The 17,216-nt window shown below is 38.3% G+C and overlaps 1 protein-coding gene across 7 annotated transcripts in view; it reads right to left on the bottom strand.

The window, feature by feature from the left end:
* The window catches only part of ralgapa2 (Ral GTPase activating protein catalytic subunit alpha 2), a 298,534-nt gene that overhangs the window by 167,151 nt on the left and 114,167 nt on the right, over positions 1-17,216 (bottom strand). For 6 of the 7 annotated variants that reach the window (XM_061895568.1, XM_061895569.1, XM_061895573.1 and 3 more), the window contains 11 exons: positions 12,283-12,368; positions 12,113-12,200; positions 10,668-10,841; positions 10,235-10,405; positions 9,482-9,675; positions 9,298-9,396; positions 7,406-7,561; positions 3,100-3,228; positions 1,828-1,956; positions 1,613-1,671; positions 1,329-1,437 (listed from right to left, as the gene is read on the bottom strand). In XM_061895568.1, the coding sequence (XP_061751552.1) occupies positions 1,329-1,437; positions 1,613-1,671; positions 1,828-1,956; positions 3,100-3,228; positions 7,406-7,561; positions 9,298-9,396; positions 9,482-9,675; positions 10,235-10,405; positions 10,668-10,841; positions 12,113-12,200; positions 12,283-12,368 (1,394 nt within the window). The remainder of the gene's footprint in view (positions 1-1,328; positions 1,438-1,612; positions 1,672-1,827; positions 1,957-3,099; positions 3,229-7,405; positions 7,562-9,297; positions 9,397-9,481; positions 9,676-10,234; positions 10,406-10,667; positions 10,842-12,112; positions 12,201-12,282; positions 12,369-17,216) is intronic. The other variant, XM_061895575.1, reaches the window with a different exon arrangement.

Here is a 17,216-nt window from a genome sequence, read left to right as displayed (position 1 = left end):
TTTTTATTTATTTATTTATTTTTTTTTGTCCTGTTCAGCTTCTCAGGCAAATCATATAGTTGATGTAGATGCCCATATCAGTTGTTCAAATTTACTTTACAAAAGAGATACTTCTCTTGTTGCCTTATTTGAATTTGACTTTATTAAATGTATTTATATTATCATTTGGTGCAGCCCGGCCGGAGCAGGAGGGGATAAAAAAAGATAAAAAGGAAGACAGAGGGGGAAATAGTGGGGATAAGAGGGGGATTAGACAGAGACAAAAACAACAACAGCAAACACAACAATAACAACAAAATCAACAACAACAATAGAACAACACCAGCACATACGATATGTACAAATGTGATTTTAAAAGTGATAGCAAAGAAGCAGTTAGCGAAATAAATAATATAGAAATGACAATGACCATTTTTATACTACAACCGGAGCAATAAAAATGCCAATAGAAAAAGCGATCATGAACAATACCAATAGTTTACCTATATTATCAACAATACAGTTGTTCAAATGCAACAATACGTATACATAATGATAACTAGAGAGAGGGGAAAAAATGAATACCAAAAGATGGAGGGGAAGAGAGAGAGGCAACCCATATTAATCTTGTAGATTGTTATAGTAACAATGGGTTAAGCTTCGTCAGTGTGCCATGTGTTACCCAGTTTCCCCTAGGGCAACAACGTTAATATATGTTTGATGAAACGTGATTATGTGCATGAGTGTATACTTGTATATGTACAGAATGTGTATATGAATGTTTGTACAGTAAATGTATATGTACAGTATGTGTATATATGTATGTTTGTACAGTGAATGTATATGTACAGTATGTGTATGTTTGTACCGTGAATGTGCGTGTGGATGGATCACTTTGGAGTATGTAGGTATGTACTGTATTTGTGTATGTATGTGGGAGCGTAGGTACCTATGTATGTATGTTTGTATGTATGAATAACGGTATGTGTGTGTGAGTATATGTGTGTTTGTATGTACAATATATTTGACTCCCAGTGTGCATGGGAGCCAGAGTACGGCCCCAGCCGCCCAGAGAGCCCAACCCAGGTCACCAGGTTGATTTTATTTGTACTTTGGGGGAACAAAATGGTTTTGGGATTCTTTTTGCAGTCAAAGTAAAAAAATAATTTATTGACTTGAACTTTGCCTCCTGTTTCCCATTAAATATGTTTGACCCTCAAGTTGCAACCAAATGGACATTTGTACACAGACGATACAACATCTCTGTATATCTCTCTTAGGTATATGGTAAAACTCAGCAAACACACATACAGTAGTGTAAACATCACGTTCATGGGATGGTCACTAACCTTAAGTGTTACTCCCAGGACATTGATGGCATCTTTCACCTGGTCATGAATTTTTTCTTGCATCAGCTCCTCGCACACCCACAGGCCCAGACTGCACACAGCAATACACCTGGCAAGCAAAAACCATCAACTTGTATCAGTGTAGAAACAGATCTGTTTTCATACTTAATGGCTTCACACACACATCCTATTTCATAAGCTTTTAGCTTCTATTCAGATCACTGTGACTCTACGACTGTACTACTAATAAATACAATTGACATTTAATCAATGTAATAACGTACCGAGCCCCTTCACAGTGTTCCTTTGTTGCGGCCTCAAGGAGGATGTTGACAAGATAATCCTGCAGTGCAAAGATACATTATTAAATGGCAGTCCAGACATTCCATAATGTAGACTGTCTTATAAAATATATCTCAGGATTTAATTCACCCACTGTCCTAAATCATGTATAGTAATGGAAAAGACAAAATTACCCTTTGATGATTTACCCTCTCACCTTGATGTCCTCATTTCCTACAGCAATGTCATCAGAACCAGCTACACTTCGCAGGACTGGAATATTGACGTAAATATTGGGAAAACATACTAAAGAGCCAAGAATTGTCTGAGCCTCCATCCTGGGAGCCTGGCAAGAGAAAAAAAAACAAAACAAATAGCTTTGAAATTCTTACAATTTTACGACACTATGGCCTTCATTGTACTGTCATGCTGTACATTGATTCCATTAGCAGGACTTACAAGAAATTGTGAAAGGTTATTGAAAACAATTTTGAGCTTAATTTTGCACTTGGTTTTCTTCTAAATTTCAGAGAGAATGACATTTGACAAGTTAGTGTTGTCTATGAAATGTAATGGTAAAAGGTAAAAATTGCACTATGTAAATTTGTAGTGCACCATCAAATGAATTAACAAAAAGCCACCTTGCAGCCAAGAGATACTCACACCTCTGTGTGTGTGTGTGTGTGTGTGTGTGTGTGTGTGTGTGTGTGTGTGTGTGTGTGTCAATGAACTATATGTGTTCAGCTCGTGCCACTGGTATGCAACTGCATTTAGTGCCCAGTTTTGGTGAAACGTGGCGTGGTCTCAAAAAGTTATACGGATTTGACAAAAAAAAAAAAAAAGAAACAAGAAATATATACATAAAAAATGCAAAACATTAATAAATTAGGGCTGTCAAACATATAAATATTAAATCGCATTTGTCCATAGTGAGTTTATTGTGAGGACAGAAACGCGAGCCCAAATAAATAAATATGTTCAACAAGTCCAGTAAACAAAAAAACAAAAAACATAATGAGCGACTTTAGAAAAAAAGTTGCCTGTAATATGCGGACTTGGCGACACCGCTACTGCCAGCCGCTAGGAAATGCCGTGATAACTCACAGCGAGAGTGGATAGTCATAACTTTGGTCTAGTGGAAAGAGCGACCGGCCAGGGTTTCAAAACTTAACTTGCAGTTCAATATACCTTTTGCTCTGTCCGTTTATTTGTATTTCCTGTGACTCAACATCAGGTGGAACAACGCTGCCTTTCCACTGCTACAGTATGGAACAAAGGGCCACACACGACGCACATTAATGGTGCGTTAAAAAAATCGTGTCGTTAAAGGAAACTTTCGTTGACATGTTATCGGGTTAACTTTGACAGCCCTAATAAAAATATCCATCCATCCATTTTTCTACCGCTTATTCCCTTCGGGGAGAGAAAAAACAAATACATTGTATACTAAATCAAATTGTACTCTTTGGTGGACACAGCATGCATGTACCTCTGAAGAGTCACAACTGAGGACGCGGGCAGCAGCAGTGATGAAATCTCCAATCAGCATTGTGAAACCCGGCAGGCCAAGGAAGAAGAATCGTGGAGTGCAGTAACGGATAATGGTGTTTAAAGCATCCTAATGCATACAAAAACATAAACCTTTATTATATGTACACTCTGGTTCAGCAACAACTGTCTTAGTAAGTAAACACGCTTTGTGGAACATGCAACAACATTGACTTTCTGTTGAAGTGGTGCAGATGGAAATGTTTTTCAAAAGGGAAAAATGTACAAGACATGATGGGAAGAAAGCTTTTTTTTCACCATTCAACAGGTAAACTAAGCAGTTTAAGTCTGGCAAGGAGAGTAAGGCTCCTCAACGGGACACTGAAGCAACCACAGGAAAAAGGCAGCAGAGAAAGACGCAGATGGATGGCTCAGAGAGAAAAAGAAGGAAACAAAAGACCTCCACCTTTGTTAATCACATGTACATACACATACGCAGGCAAACCTGTAATTAAAGTTGCAGGCATTGTATTGTTTTGCGCTGAGATACAGGCAGCTCAGTGGCAGGTGGGTATCCTTTTACTGACATATGTTCAATAGGTAGTACAAACTGCTTAAAGGGGGACTGCATTTTTATTGGAATGTTGCCTATTGTTCACAATCATGATGAAGGAAATGACAAGAGATGTTATTTTTTCCCGTTCTAAATATTAAATGAATCCGATCAAAAGTCCGCTTACAATGGAGCCTATGGAAGCTGCTTTATTCCACCTTATAAATGCCCTTAAAAAAGATTCAAACACCTCCATTAAGGTTTTATATACACGATGTAAGTATATGTAATGTAGTAAAAGGCACATTTATCATAACATATTATTTAAGTATTTAGATCGTTTTAAGCATACGTGGCACATTAGTTTCAAAAAGGCCTCACAGCTTTGTTCTTTTTTTCTTCATCACTGATTATATTTTCACTGCAGACTTCATTAAAGCCAACAAACATAATAAAACATCACTTAGTTCACAATGTTTGCTGTCATTAGGATGCCGACTGCTAGAATGTTCATAAATAATCAACACGAAGAAATGGGGGGGGGGATGTGTATGTGTGTGTGGAAGGGGGGCGATTTGCAGGTTGTGACCAAGTGTCTTTTTGTGTCGTTCGACATTTTCGGGTCCTAAATGGCTGTTAAAATGTACCAACTCGTCAGAATACTTACTCAGACTTCGTCTGTCCAGGTGAGATACATGATTAATTATCCACGAGATACATGATTTATGATCTACAATAAACTTCCAGAGAGCAAGGAAGCAAGGAAACACCTCGCCTGTCGATCATGTCGAAATTGTACACATGCAGGCTTGTGATCATGGATTAATGTTGGCGCTTTTTGAATGGTTATTTATTGGATTTTATGGGCGAAATTGAGGACCACCCATTGGCTATGTTGGAAGTGGTCATATAATACAAGTTAGAATGCATTAAAAAAAATCCATTCTTCGTCATGTCTTTCATAATGATTGTGAACGCTAGGCAAAAAAAAAAAAAAAAAATGCTGTTACCCTTTGAGAATACATCTTAGCTTAACCAGAGGTATAAAAGGCAGCAGGAATGCAGGATAAAGCAGCAAAAGACTGGACATATTTTATTATCCGATACTGGCTATTGCAGAAGAAAACATGCACTGCCTATGACTATGCAGAAAGTGTTATATTGCTCTCTCTCTTATCTTCCACTGGACCATGCCTGTGTAGACACAGGCATGGTCCAGCCTGTAAACACCTGCCTTCTGGGCCATAAACAGTTCAAACATCAGGCTGTTTCTAGCTGAACCAACAGGGCACCTCGGCAAACACAAGACCATCACATTGTTTTTCTTCCACTCTTTCACAACAGAACCTTAGTACTGTGCTCCTTTCTGTCTTCAACCATAATCCCAACCTCATACAATTATCCAGCTGCTGAACTAAAAATAAATTGAATAAAAACACAAAAGGTAATACTGTACGCAAGGATGAGGAGCAAACAAGGATGCACTGCTTGTGGAAAATTGGTGGGAAGAGCTTGAGGGCCCATTTTACCCTCACATTGTTGGTAATTGACATCTAAAACATAATGTGCAGTGCAGTGCAGTCAGCCGTAATTAGCCAAGAACAAACTGTTGCTTGATTGCTTAAAGTGAGCATTTTAGAGGACGTCACAAATCCATGTGTCTTCTATTGCGCAAATTTTACAGTGTAAAGAAATGGGAATCGAGGCCCACGTGTCGGCAGAAGGAATAACCCCCATAATTAACAAAAGAAGCATTAATGTATATCTGAATAGAGCCACCTCAGACCTTTTTATTTGGCCTCATTTCAAGGAAAACACACCCTGTCCACCTGCCGGCGTCTGGGGTGACAGGGTGCACTGTGAAGTATACAAGTATTTTTTAAACATGGATGTTTCCAGTTTACTATGAAGAATAATTCCCCTCATGATGACATGGAATATATGTGAAAACAAAAATGCTGTCACCCATCTTTTAGGAATTATTTGAAATATTTGTTACTAACTGAGAAGAAGACAAGCGACTTTTACTCTGTTTGATATGTTGCAGACCAGACAGATGCCCTCTTGGACGGATTACTGCTGTCATGGCATGGTCATGTCTTTATGAGTACAGAACAGGACAGACTAGAAAGACAATAGCCCGGATCTTGTCCTCCCTGTCAGTCGGAGGGACAATCCCTGCAAGGGAACTGTCATTTTGCCCTAAGCTTATCTGAATTTAATGGTGAGGATTTATATAGGGATTCACCCCGCCCCACCAATTGTCTACAGAGCATGGGTGATTATGTCATTTGCTTTATCTATGCAAAGGCAAAATGACTAATAGACTGTATTCCATATCATGCAATTTGAGGACTGCCATTTAACGTTAAAATAGAGTCAATGCACAAAAAAGTAAAATTTAGATTACATACATCGAATATCCACGATTTTTCCGTCTTTTTGGGTGGGATTAGGGGAGTTTAGGAGAGGATAGGAGGGGGTAGGGGGTGAGCAAGAGCCACTTTCTTATGTTAAGCAGGCGTGCGGCTGTCCTCTTTTGTGTGGCGTGAGGACTCTTTTCTCTGGCCAATTTGAGCATGCTTCAGTGGCCAGCCTGGCTCTGGCCCCCCGACGTATTATACAGAGCTGCAACAAAAGCGGGAGAATGTTGCCTTGTCACTCAGTGTGCCCCCCTCATTGCTCCACTCTAGACTGCGATCCCTTGGCTCCCCTCCCGCTCCTTTACAGACTTGCACACGCACACACGCGCTCTCTCTCTCTCACACACACACGCACGCACGCACGCACGCACGCACGCACGCACGCACGCACGCACGCACGCACACACACACACACACACACACACACACACACACACACACACACACACACACACACACACACACACACACACACGGAGGGCAGCCCACTCTGGGCCCGTGGCCGACTTGTCAGTCTAACGGAGCGCGACAGACGTCAATCCTTAATTAATCACGAATACACGGCAGGGGCTCAAAACATTATTTAACGATATTGAAAACATTCTAATAAGCTTGTCGTGTTGCCAAGGCGCAATAGAAACCCAGCCAGGAGGGCCGATACACACGCACGCACACATGTATCCAGATACCCCCTACCAACTCTTTTATCCCGTTCTTTGTCTTTTTTTTGTAGTAGCGGTGGCAGGACTCCAATAATCTTCACTGAGCATCGTATGGAAGGAATTGAGCTCAGCCAAATTTAAATATGAGGAAGGGACTACAATAATAATAATTACAAGATACCAAAACACTGCAAAATTATTCAACATTATAACTGACAATAAAAGAACGCATAGCTAGTATGTCTATAACACTCATCTTCCACCTCATCCTGAATACGTACAAAAGTATTGAGGCAACTGGCCATTAATACAGAGGGAAATATATAGTCTGTTTCACTTTTAAAGTTTTAATAATTCAGACCTTATAATATTTGTAAAAATGTGAGGTTGATGAAAATAATTATATTACAATATTTTTTAGAGCTCAGGCCAGTCAAGTTCTTTGACAACATACTCATCCAACCATCCCTTTATAGAAGTCTATTTATTAACTGGGACTTATTTGTGCTAGAGTACAGTTTGAGGAAATTGTCCAATATGTCTTGACAAGCCATCCCTAAAACAGTTGTTTACTGAAAACCGATGCAAACACATCACCTGGGTTTGGCCATGTGCAAAGAGTAGGATTGACAAAATTCTTGCTGCTGTGATGCCATCTGCTGGTCATACCTGATCATCGCTTGTCAAACCCTGGTGCACGACGTGATAAAGGTGCACCAGGAAGTCACTGTTTGGGAGGACATCCTGGTGCCTGGTCATCATCTCACATATCAACTTGTAGGCCTGCAGTTTTCCTGCCTTGTATTCTGATGGAAGCATGGTGGCCTTTGTGGGAGAGGTAGGGAGCAAATAAAGGGTTATTGAGTACTTGAGTGTTGTATGGATTCACACACAGTAAATGCATTTGTGAGTTATAATAGATCACCCTGTCAAAATGCCTGAGTTGTTCCAGATATATTTTACACATTTTTTAAAATGAACTTTCTTATAGTGGATTCAGCACAGCATATAAATGTCAATTTGTCATTACAAACACTGCTGCTACTATTTTAGCACACCCATTCAACACATTTTAGGGTAAAGTTAAAGTACCACTGATAGTCACACACACAATAAGTGTAGTGAAATTTCCCTCTGCATTTTACCCATCCCCTTGTCCAAACCCATGGGAGGTGAGGGGAGCAGTGAGCAGCAGCGGTGGCCGCACTCGGGAATGATTTTAGTGAGTTAACCCCCAATTCCAAGCCATGATGCTGAGTGCCTGGGTCCCATTTTTCTAGTCTGTGGTATGACTCGGCTGGGGTTTGAACTCACGACCTATCGATCTCAGGGCGGACACTCTAACCAAAAGCCCACTGATCAGGTCTATGGTAAGATAAAGGTAAAATGTGTGACCTTCAAATTGTATCAAACATCCTGGCTTGGCAAAAACAATGACACAGTGGTGCAAAAAGGAACCCTTGGAAGATATACATGCAGAAAGAACAGTCATACCTCAACATAAAAGTGTTTTGAAATAAGAGCTGTCTCTCGGCTAATTGTTATGCTTTAAGTGGCAAGAACATTTTTAAGTTACAAACATCTACGGGATTAGTTGCCGTAACACTTGTCAAAGTAAAACGTATAACATCCAACAAAACATCCGGTCTTGCTTGTTAGCATTAGCTTATAGCTAGAAATGGACTGAACATTGTTTTACCAAGCAAGGAGAGAAAGAAAGTGAGTGTGAATGTCGGAGATGAGAAAAAAAGTGGATGATATTCATTGATTTAAAGAAAACATGACAAAGCCTGTAGTCGACTTGGTGAGGCAGTTAGAGCATAGCCCTTTTAGTCCGCACCATACTAACGCAGAATGTGTATAACGTCAGCCAAGCATGTTAAAATAATATCTAAACTAGGGATGTTCTCATCAAGGTTGTATTCTGCTGACTGAAATACCGATCCATTAGTGAGCCGATACCAAAACCAATCACATGTATTAACTGTACAGTTATCAATTTATTCATGGTGAGTGATATTGACAGTTTATCAATAACAACATATTTGAACAAGTTTCTCATTATCTTTTATTACATACAATGGTTTGATCCTTTTGTTTTTCTCCTCAAAGTCCTCTTGTGCCCAGGGAAATATCCCCTAAGTTTGTAAATAACAACAAAATTATTTTAAGAAAATAAAAATATTGATTTGATCACTCTATCATATACTGATATTACCCTTAATATTGACACCGCCAATTTCTGGATGGACACGCCGTCTTACAATGTACTAGGCAAGCACCAATTAAATTGACTTCAATTCATTTCATTGCTAGACGTTCATTTGAGATGCAAGTGTTTTAGTTAAGAGCACCGTCATATAACCAATTAGGTTCGTAAGTTGAGGTAATACTGTATTGTAATTGCAACAGAATTAGTTGCAGTTGAAGTCAAAGAGTAAAGGATGTTCAATTCTGCAAAATAACAGATTTCAAACTAATTTTGTCCTGCTTTGCACATTATGCCTCAAAAGATGAACTATTGTTTATTAAGGTTGTCTGTGGTTATGTGTTGTTTATACCCTGAAGAGCCATGAGGCGAGCATACGGAGGGGAGGAATGAAGGCAGGCTGGGGAGGAGATGATTGGTTGTCCACGCTAATTCCAAGGTTGTCTCGGATCTGTGAGCACATATTTAGGGTTGAGTAGGTTGGACAACCAGCACAATTTTTAAGATATATTTGACATGAATGTGTTTCGCTGTACCTTGGCAAGTTTTTTCCAGAGTTCATAAAGATACGAAAAGACCTTGGCATGGATTTTGGGACATCGGATGTTGTTCACATCTCCAAGTATACCTAAAATCCTCCTCCAGAGGACGAAGGCCGAGTCAGCGTGCCATCCTGTCAGGGTCCCACCAGCAATTATGCTGACATCATCAGCCAGGCACTCGCTGCTGTCTACATTGTCAAAAAGAAGGACGGAAGCTTAGATTTGATAAACTCCAACTTGGTAACAACTGTATGCATAGCTGTGAATATCAGATAGGGAGCAAAGACTTTTATCAAAGAGATGTGGGATTCAGTAAACAAGTGATGAAACAAAATTTAGTCAACAAGTGATGGAAGGCTTTTAGAGGAACAATCATCTGCTTGTTTGTACATTTGTGTAATACAAAAAGCCATTTCGTCACTAGTTGAATAAAGAAGTGCTCAGCTGTGAAAATACTTTAGGAAAACATACATGTCATGCAACAGCCAAATGAGTTCTGTTGGATTTGTGGTAGGACAGCACCACTTAGTGGCTAACATAGGCATGACAAAGATATATTAGACGACTGAAACATAAAATTGATTATGTGAGTCTAGCACATCTCAGGTGACACTGCAGTAGTTTATGCCGAGAGATAAATTGTTTCAGTCAAATAACTAGGATGAGGAACATGTGCAATGTAGAAGATGGAAAGTGAAGGTGATGCTGAACAATAGAAAGGCTAGAGCAGCAGTTATGGAGCAGTACCCAAGTGGTGTGGCATATGTAACACAGACTGATGCATGTTGTCATCCACGGGGCGATCCTGCGGGCACTCAGTGTGCACCATGAGAGCTGGGGAGGCGGGGGGGTTCTGAGGGTAGTGGTAGTGGTGTTCGGGTGGGGGTATAGAGTGGGAAGGGAGAGCACACTCAGGACCTATGAACAACGGATAGGGGTAAAATTGGGGTTGGGGAAGGGAGCAGGGTGACAAAGACAAAACTTTTTGATGATCACAACACAGACAAAAAAATAATCAAATCAAATCACGCACACCAGTGTGTCTTTATGTGTGGGTCTGGGGGCAGCTCACTGAGCGAAACAATACATTCTTTACTTGGCGATCAAGTTGCTAAACCAGATTCCTCTACTGTATCAACCCTAAAAAACATGTGAAATTTTGTCAGTGGTAGTTATTTACCTGCTAGAGCTTCATGGTGACTAAGCAGCAGACTCCTCTGGCTTTGCGGGTCAGCGATCACGTCCATATGGGTTGACTGAGTGGACTGACTGTCAGCCTCCCCCTCAAAGGCCTGCCATGTAACCTCTGCTTCATTCAGGTAGCCATTGGACGTCTCGCTACTTATACTTTCGCCTGGGAAGGACGGTCAGCATGAGTTGTGCATGTAATAGAGTAATTTAGTTAATAGTAAAACTAAAGCTATACTCAAGGGATATTCAGCTAAATAGTTTTGGGGGTCACCTATCCGGGGACTGGGCCAGACATCTCTCTTCACTATTAGTCTCATTTTGTATATTCCAGACAACCAACGTCCTCTACATTAGACTTTGGTGAATTTATTTTGTCAGAGATACTGAAGTTCTCTGCTGTTTTTAAGGACTGTTTGCCAAAAAGCTGGTCAAAGATTATCTCCACGACAGCACTCTTGTATTTTAAGAATACGCTGCAAAAATGTGAGCCTCACTATTAGTCTCATTTTGTATATTCCAGACAACCAACGTCCTCTACAGTAGACTTTTGACTTTGGTGAATTTATTTTGTCAGAGATACTGAAGTTCTCTGCTGTTTTTAAGGACTGTTTGCCAAAAAGCTGGTCAAAGATTATCTCTACGACAGCACTCTTGTATTTTAAGAATACGCTGCAAAAATGTGAGCCTCACCAGTTTTTTAAAAACTGAACACCTTAGTTACAAAAAAGTGTAACTGCCAACTGCCAAGGCATAAAGGGGTGCCGTGAGAAACGCCAAGGCCCAAGTTCATCTAAACAACAGGAGCGCTCTAGTGTTTTTATGAATTTGCTGGAAAAAAATAGTTGTCTACTAAGTTTTGAACTGAATTTGGGGGGCCGGTATGGTGTCCTCCCTGGCCCGGATTGTGCCCCTGGGTAGCCAGTTGAATATCACAGCTATACACCACATATAATTTTAAGCATTCAGACGCAATTCCTAATCAAATACTAAACCAATCGAGAGTCACACTGAAGCCCCTGAATCTTAATTCTACATCCTGGATTTACAAGAGAATTTCTGACTTCCATCATTTAGGAAGACCCCTTTTTTGTTCCAGTATGAATGTGCCCCAGTGCACAAAGTAAGGTCAAAACATGGGGTTGTTGTGTAAACACACAACCCTGACCTCAACCCCGTCAAACACCTTTGGATGAACAGAGAGGGTGACCCCGCAGCCCCTCTCTCATTGCCAAAATCAGCGACCTCTGACCTTACACATCTTTGTGGATAAATAGACACCAATTCCAACATAATTCAATTATAAAGTCCCACCAGAAGATTGGTTACAACTGCAAAAGGGTTTTAACATCTCTAGATTTACTTCCTGTACTTGCTAAATAATTTTGTGTATGTAGTGTATCAGACGGAAAACACATTTTTGAGACTCATTCTGACTTTTCTCTCGGAGCTTTGCCCTTGTGTACTGGTAACTCTCAGAAAGGTTTTCCGTCTCAGCTGGACTGCTGCTTCGCCGGATCAGGATCTATGAACAAAAGTAGATACAGTAAATAATATACATTCGCGCTTATTATTTTTTCATTAACAACAGAGGACAAGCATCTCACCATTGGAGGCTCAATATTCTCTCTTCTCTCTTCAGAAGATCTGCTTTCAGAACCACAGGAAGTAGGCGAGTTCTCTCTCTTTTGGGCTGAAGAGTGATCAGTTGATTTTAAATTGATAGTCATTTAAGTATTTTATAATATGGTAATACAATATATTTAAAGCTGCATACTTGCTTTACAATCCTTTAATGATCAATATATTTACAATGACACAAACAATGTGTTAATAATTATTGTGGTTGTGGTGAAATAAGCAGTGTTTTGTTTTTTATATTTATGAATCACTGTAAGGAAACCAAATACAGATTGTTTCTAAATTTTTAGAAACACATTTGACAATTTTTCGGTTCCTAAATTAAACATATTCAAGCATAAAAATGTCTTAATAATAATAATAAATGAAAAAATAAATAGAAAAATAAATAATACAAATATTATTAATACAATAGTATTGGCCACTAGAGGAGACCAAACCAATCAGAGTGCGCTGTTCAGTATTTGGGCCACTGATTAGTTAATTGGTTGGTGTTAGTTTATTTCGAACATGTATATAATTACAACTTAATACAACATATATTTTCAGTTGTTTCATTACAGCATGTCAGAAACGGAGTAAGAAGAAGCAGAGTTGATCTAATCCTACCCCTTTTTGTATCCTAACAGTTTTATTGCGTAAGTGTGTTCTCTATTTGTAACAAAACAATTAATAAATACATTAATTAATATAAAATGAGTAAGTAAATAATGATTAAATACAAAAAATCACAATATTTAAAGTTTTCATAAATAAATAGTAATTTATTGTTCACGTTTGAGATTATTAAGAATATCTCTTTTTTTTTAAACATAGTTCAATATGTTTATCAGGTTTCTTCTTCTTTGTACTTTGTGAACATTTGTAGATTGAACACTTTTTTAAATTGGATCAAATTAATACTTTGTTTGGCTTACTTTCTCGATCCATTCCATAATTTAATTCTACATAATGATATGATAGCAGTTTTAAGTTTTGCACACGCATAGAGATGTTTTAAATTAGATTTTTCTCTAAGGTTATATTTCCCCTCTTGTTGAAAAGAATCGTTGTATATTCTTTGGCAGCACGTTATAGTTTGCTTTGTACATAATTTTAGCTGTTTACAAATGCACCAAGTTTTACATTTTTATGTTTTTTATTCAATAAATAACGGGTTGGAGTGTTCTCTACAACCAACATTATGTATCACCCTAACTGATGTGTTTTGTAACTGAAGTGTACTTTTGTAGTTATTTCCCCATATTTTTACACTAAAGGTAGATATAGTAACACAAGTGGGCAGAAGAGCATATAGGGCGATTTTTGGATAAGAACATATGTTGCTTTATTCATATTGATGTACTTTATGTTGTATATTTTTACATGAGATTTCCAATTAATTTAGTCATATTTTATTACACCCAAACATTGTATTTATTATACCCTTAAAAAGGCCACAACATTCATTTGTATTTGACTTTATCTTATACTTTAACCAAACATCATTATTTTCGTTTTACTGAAAATCAAAGACAGTCTGTTTTTTTCAAACCATCTTCTTAATTTGTTCACTTCTGTTAGTGTTTGTATTAGCTCCTGAACAAAACGCAATTGTGTCGTCTGCAAATAATACTAACTCTAAGTTCTTTGTAACTATACAAACGTTTATTATAAAAACAATGAACAATTTTTGGTGTCACTATTGATCCCTGGGGTTATGCCACAAGATAAACTGTATTGCCAAAAGTATTTGGCCACTCATTCAATTGATCAGAATCAGGTGTCCTAATCACTTGGCCCGGCCACTCAGCAAACTTGTGGACAGCCTTCCCAGAAGAGTTGAAGCTGTAATAGCTGCAAAAGGTGGACCCACATCACATTGAACCCTATGGGTTAGGAATGGGATGGCACTTCAAGTTCATATGTGAGTCAAAGCAGTTGGCCAAATATTTTTGGCAATATAGTGTATATTTAACTCTGTTGACTTCTGTTCGCCTAGCTTCACGTATTACTTACTGTTGTTTAGGTAGCTTCTTACCCAGTCGAAGACCAGCAGTCTGGTACCATACCATTGTAATTTGTTTATTAAGATAAGATTATTCGTGTCAAATGATTTTGTTAAATCCATAAACACTGCAGCTGCACACGGTTTACCATCTATTGCATTGGTAATCTCTTCCGTTATTACAATTAATGCCATTGATGTTGCAATGTTGGCTATGCATTCAATATTGGTTGTCTCTGAGTGTTCCACTTTTAGCCATGAATTTGTCCAATCTGTTGTTAAAAATACTAACTCTAAGTTCTTTGTAACTATACAAATGTTTTTTATAAAAACAATGAACAATTTTTGGTGTCACTATTGATCCCTGGGGGTATGTCACAAGATACACTATATTGCCAAAAGTATTTGGCCACCCATCCAAATGATCAGAATCAGGTGTCCTAATCACTTGGCCCGGCCACTCAGCAACCTTGTGGACAGCCTTCCCAGAAGAGTTGAAGCTGTAATAGCTGCAAAAGGTGGACCCACATCACATTGAACCCTATGGGTTAGGAATGGGATGCCACTTCAAGTTCATATGTGAGTCAAGCCAGGTGGCCAAATATTTTTGGCAATATAGTGTATATTTAGCTCTGTTGACTTGTGTTTGCCTAGCTTCACGTATTACTTACTGTTGTTTAGGTAGCTTCTTACCCAATTGAAGACCAGCAGTCTGGTAGCATACCATTCTAATTTGTTTATTAAGATATGATTATTTGTGTCAAATGATTTTGTTAAATCATGAACACTGCAGCTGCACACTGTTTACCATCTATTGCATTGGTAATCTCTTCCGTTATTACAATTAATGCCATTGATGTTGCGATATTGGTTGTCTCTGAGTGTTCCACTTTTAGTCATGAATTTGTCCAATCTGTTGTTAAAAATGTTTTCAGTATTTTTAGAAAATTGCTGAAGTAAGGAGACAGGTATGTGGATTGTAAACGGGTGTTTGCTTCCAGTCTTATAAATTTGTAGGACTTTTAACATTTTCATTTTGTTGGGGAATTTGCCTGTTTAAAATTATAGGTTGCACTGTAAAAAATAATCCTATTTTTATGGTTAATTTACTCAAAATGTATTCTGTAATTTATCTTTTTTTTTTAAATAGGTTATAAAACTGTAGAATACAAGACATTATCTGTAAATAAACACACCGCCTGTTATTTTAAGTAATATGCCAGTAATGACAAACTATGTATATTTCTATTTTTTTTTACAGAAAAATACCAAATTAACTATACATATCATTTTCTGTTTTCTCAAGTTACTTTCAAATTCATGTAAAATTACAGTAATTAACTTTCATTAAATATGTAACTTGTTATATGGAAGTCTATGTCCATACTAACAATCTAACAGTTTTATATGTAATTTTAAGGTAAATCTTATTTTTTTTATATTTATGTGTATTTTTACATTCAAGTCGAAAAATATATGTAGCCTCTTATATAAAGGTTTATGCTCATACTAACAATTTGACATCTTTCTCTGTAATATGACATACGCTGGTGACTGCAAGACATACTTGATAAACAGCCAACAGCCATGCAGGTCACACTGACGGTGGCCGTATAAACAACTTTAACACTGTTACAAATATGCGCCACACTGTGAACCCACACCAAACAAGAATGACAAACACATTTCAGGAGAACATCCTCAGTGTAAAACAACATAAACACAACATAACAAATACCCAGAATCCCATGCAGCTCTGACTCTTCCGGGCTACACCCCCGCTACAACTCATAACACATGGGATTCTGGGTATTTGTTATGTTGTGTTTATGTTGTTTTACACTGAGGATGTTCTCCTGAAATGTGTTTGTCATTCTTGTTTGGTGTGGGTTCACAGTGTGGCGCATATTTGTAACAGTGTTAAAGTTGTTTGTACGGCCACTGTTAGTGTGACCTGTATGGCTGTTGATCAAGTATGTCTTGCAGTCACAATTATATGTCTGTTAAAGCCATACACATCACGCGTTTAAGTCGGCACGCTGTTGGTTCGGTGAATGAGCGAACGCAGAGGGCGATAAAGCGCTGTCACGGTACGCCCATAATATATTTGTCCGGGGCGAACATCGGGTCAATCTTACGAGAGGGTCACCGAAAGTCTCGCGGTAAAATCGGTAGGATCGGTAAGTATGTTGTTAGGGCAGGATAGCCATTCATAGAGGGTGAACCAATTTTTAACCAAGTTCCTGCATCCAGTGGCCCCCCGGTAATGTGAATGTGAGACCCCTGATCCTAACAATTCAGAAAAATCTGTAAAATAATGGTATTTTTCTGTGGAACTGCCAGCATCGTCACTTTATTAAAGGTGCTTAATCCTAATAATTTAGTAAAAATCTGTGAAATTACAATATTTCTCCGCAAAACGTTTCATGAAAATTTCTGTAAATATAATGTTTTTGATCATTATTTGGTTTACAATGTTTTACTTTAATTTTATGGTTTTCGTTTGGCAGCCGTAGCTGCCAGTAGATGACCGTTTTTTTACAGAATTTTTTTTACAGTGTGCTGATATATGGTTGTGGGTTGCAGGTTCGATCCCCGCTTCCCCCATCCTAGTCACTGCCGTTGTGTCCTTGGGCAAGACACTTTACCCACCTGCTCCCAGTGCCACCCACACTGGTTTAAATGTAAAAATTAGATATTGGGTTTCACTATGTAAAGCGCTTTGAGTCACTAGAGAAAAAGCGCTATATAAATATAATTCATTTCATTTCATAAAGGTTCTAAAATCCCTTCAATAACCTTTTTTATCATTTCCATATAAATTCTGTTAAAATCATTAGAAGTTTTGAATTCAAAATTTCTTCACAATAAAGATTATTTTCTTTTTTGTCACACCTTTGAGGAACATTGAGT

The sequence above is a fragment of the Nerophis ophidion genome, linkage group LG03 (genome assembly GCF_033978795.1).
Source record: "Nerophis ophidion isolate RoL-2023_Sa linkage group LG03, RoL_Noph_v1.0, whole genome shotgun sequence".
Taxonomy (NCBI): Eukaryota; Metazoa; Chordata; class Actinopteri; order Syngnathiformes; family Syngnathidae; genus Nerophis; species Nerophis ophidion.
The sequence above is the reverse complement of the archived record's forward strand: the minus strand, read 5'-3'. Positions and strand labels throughout refer to the sequence as shown.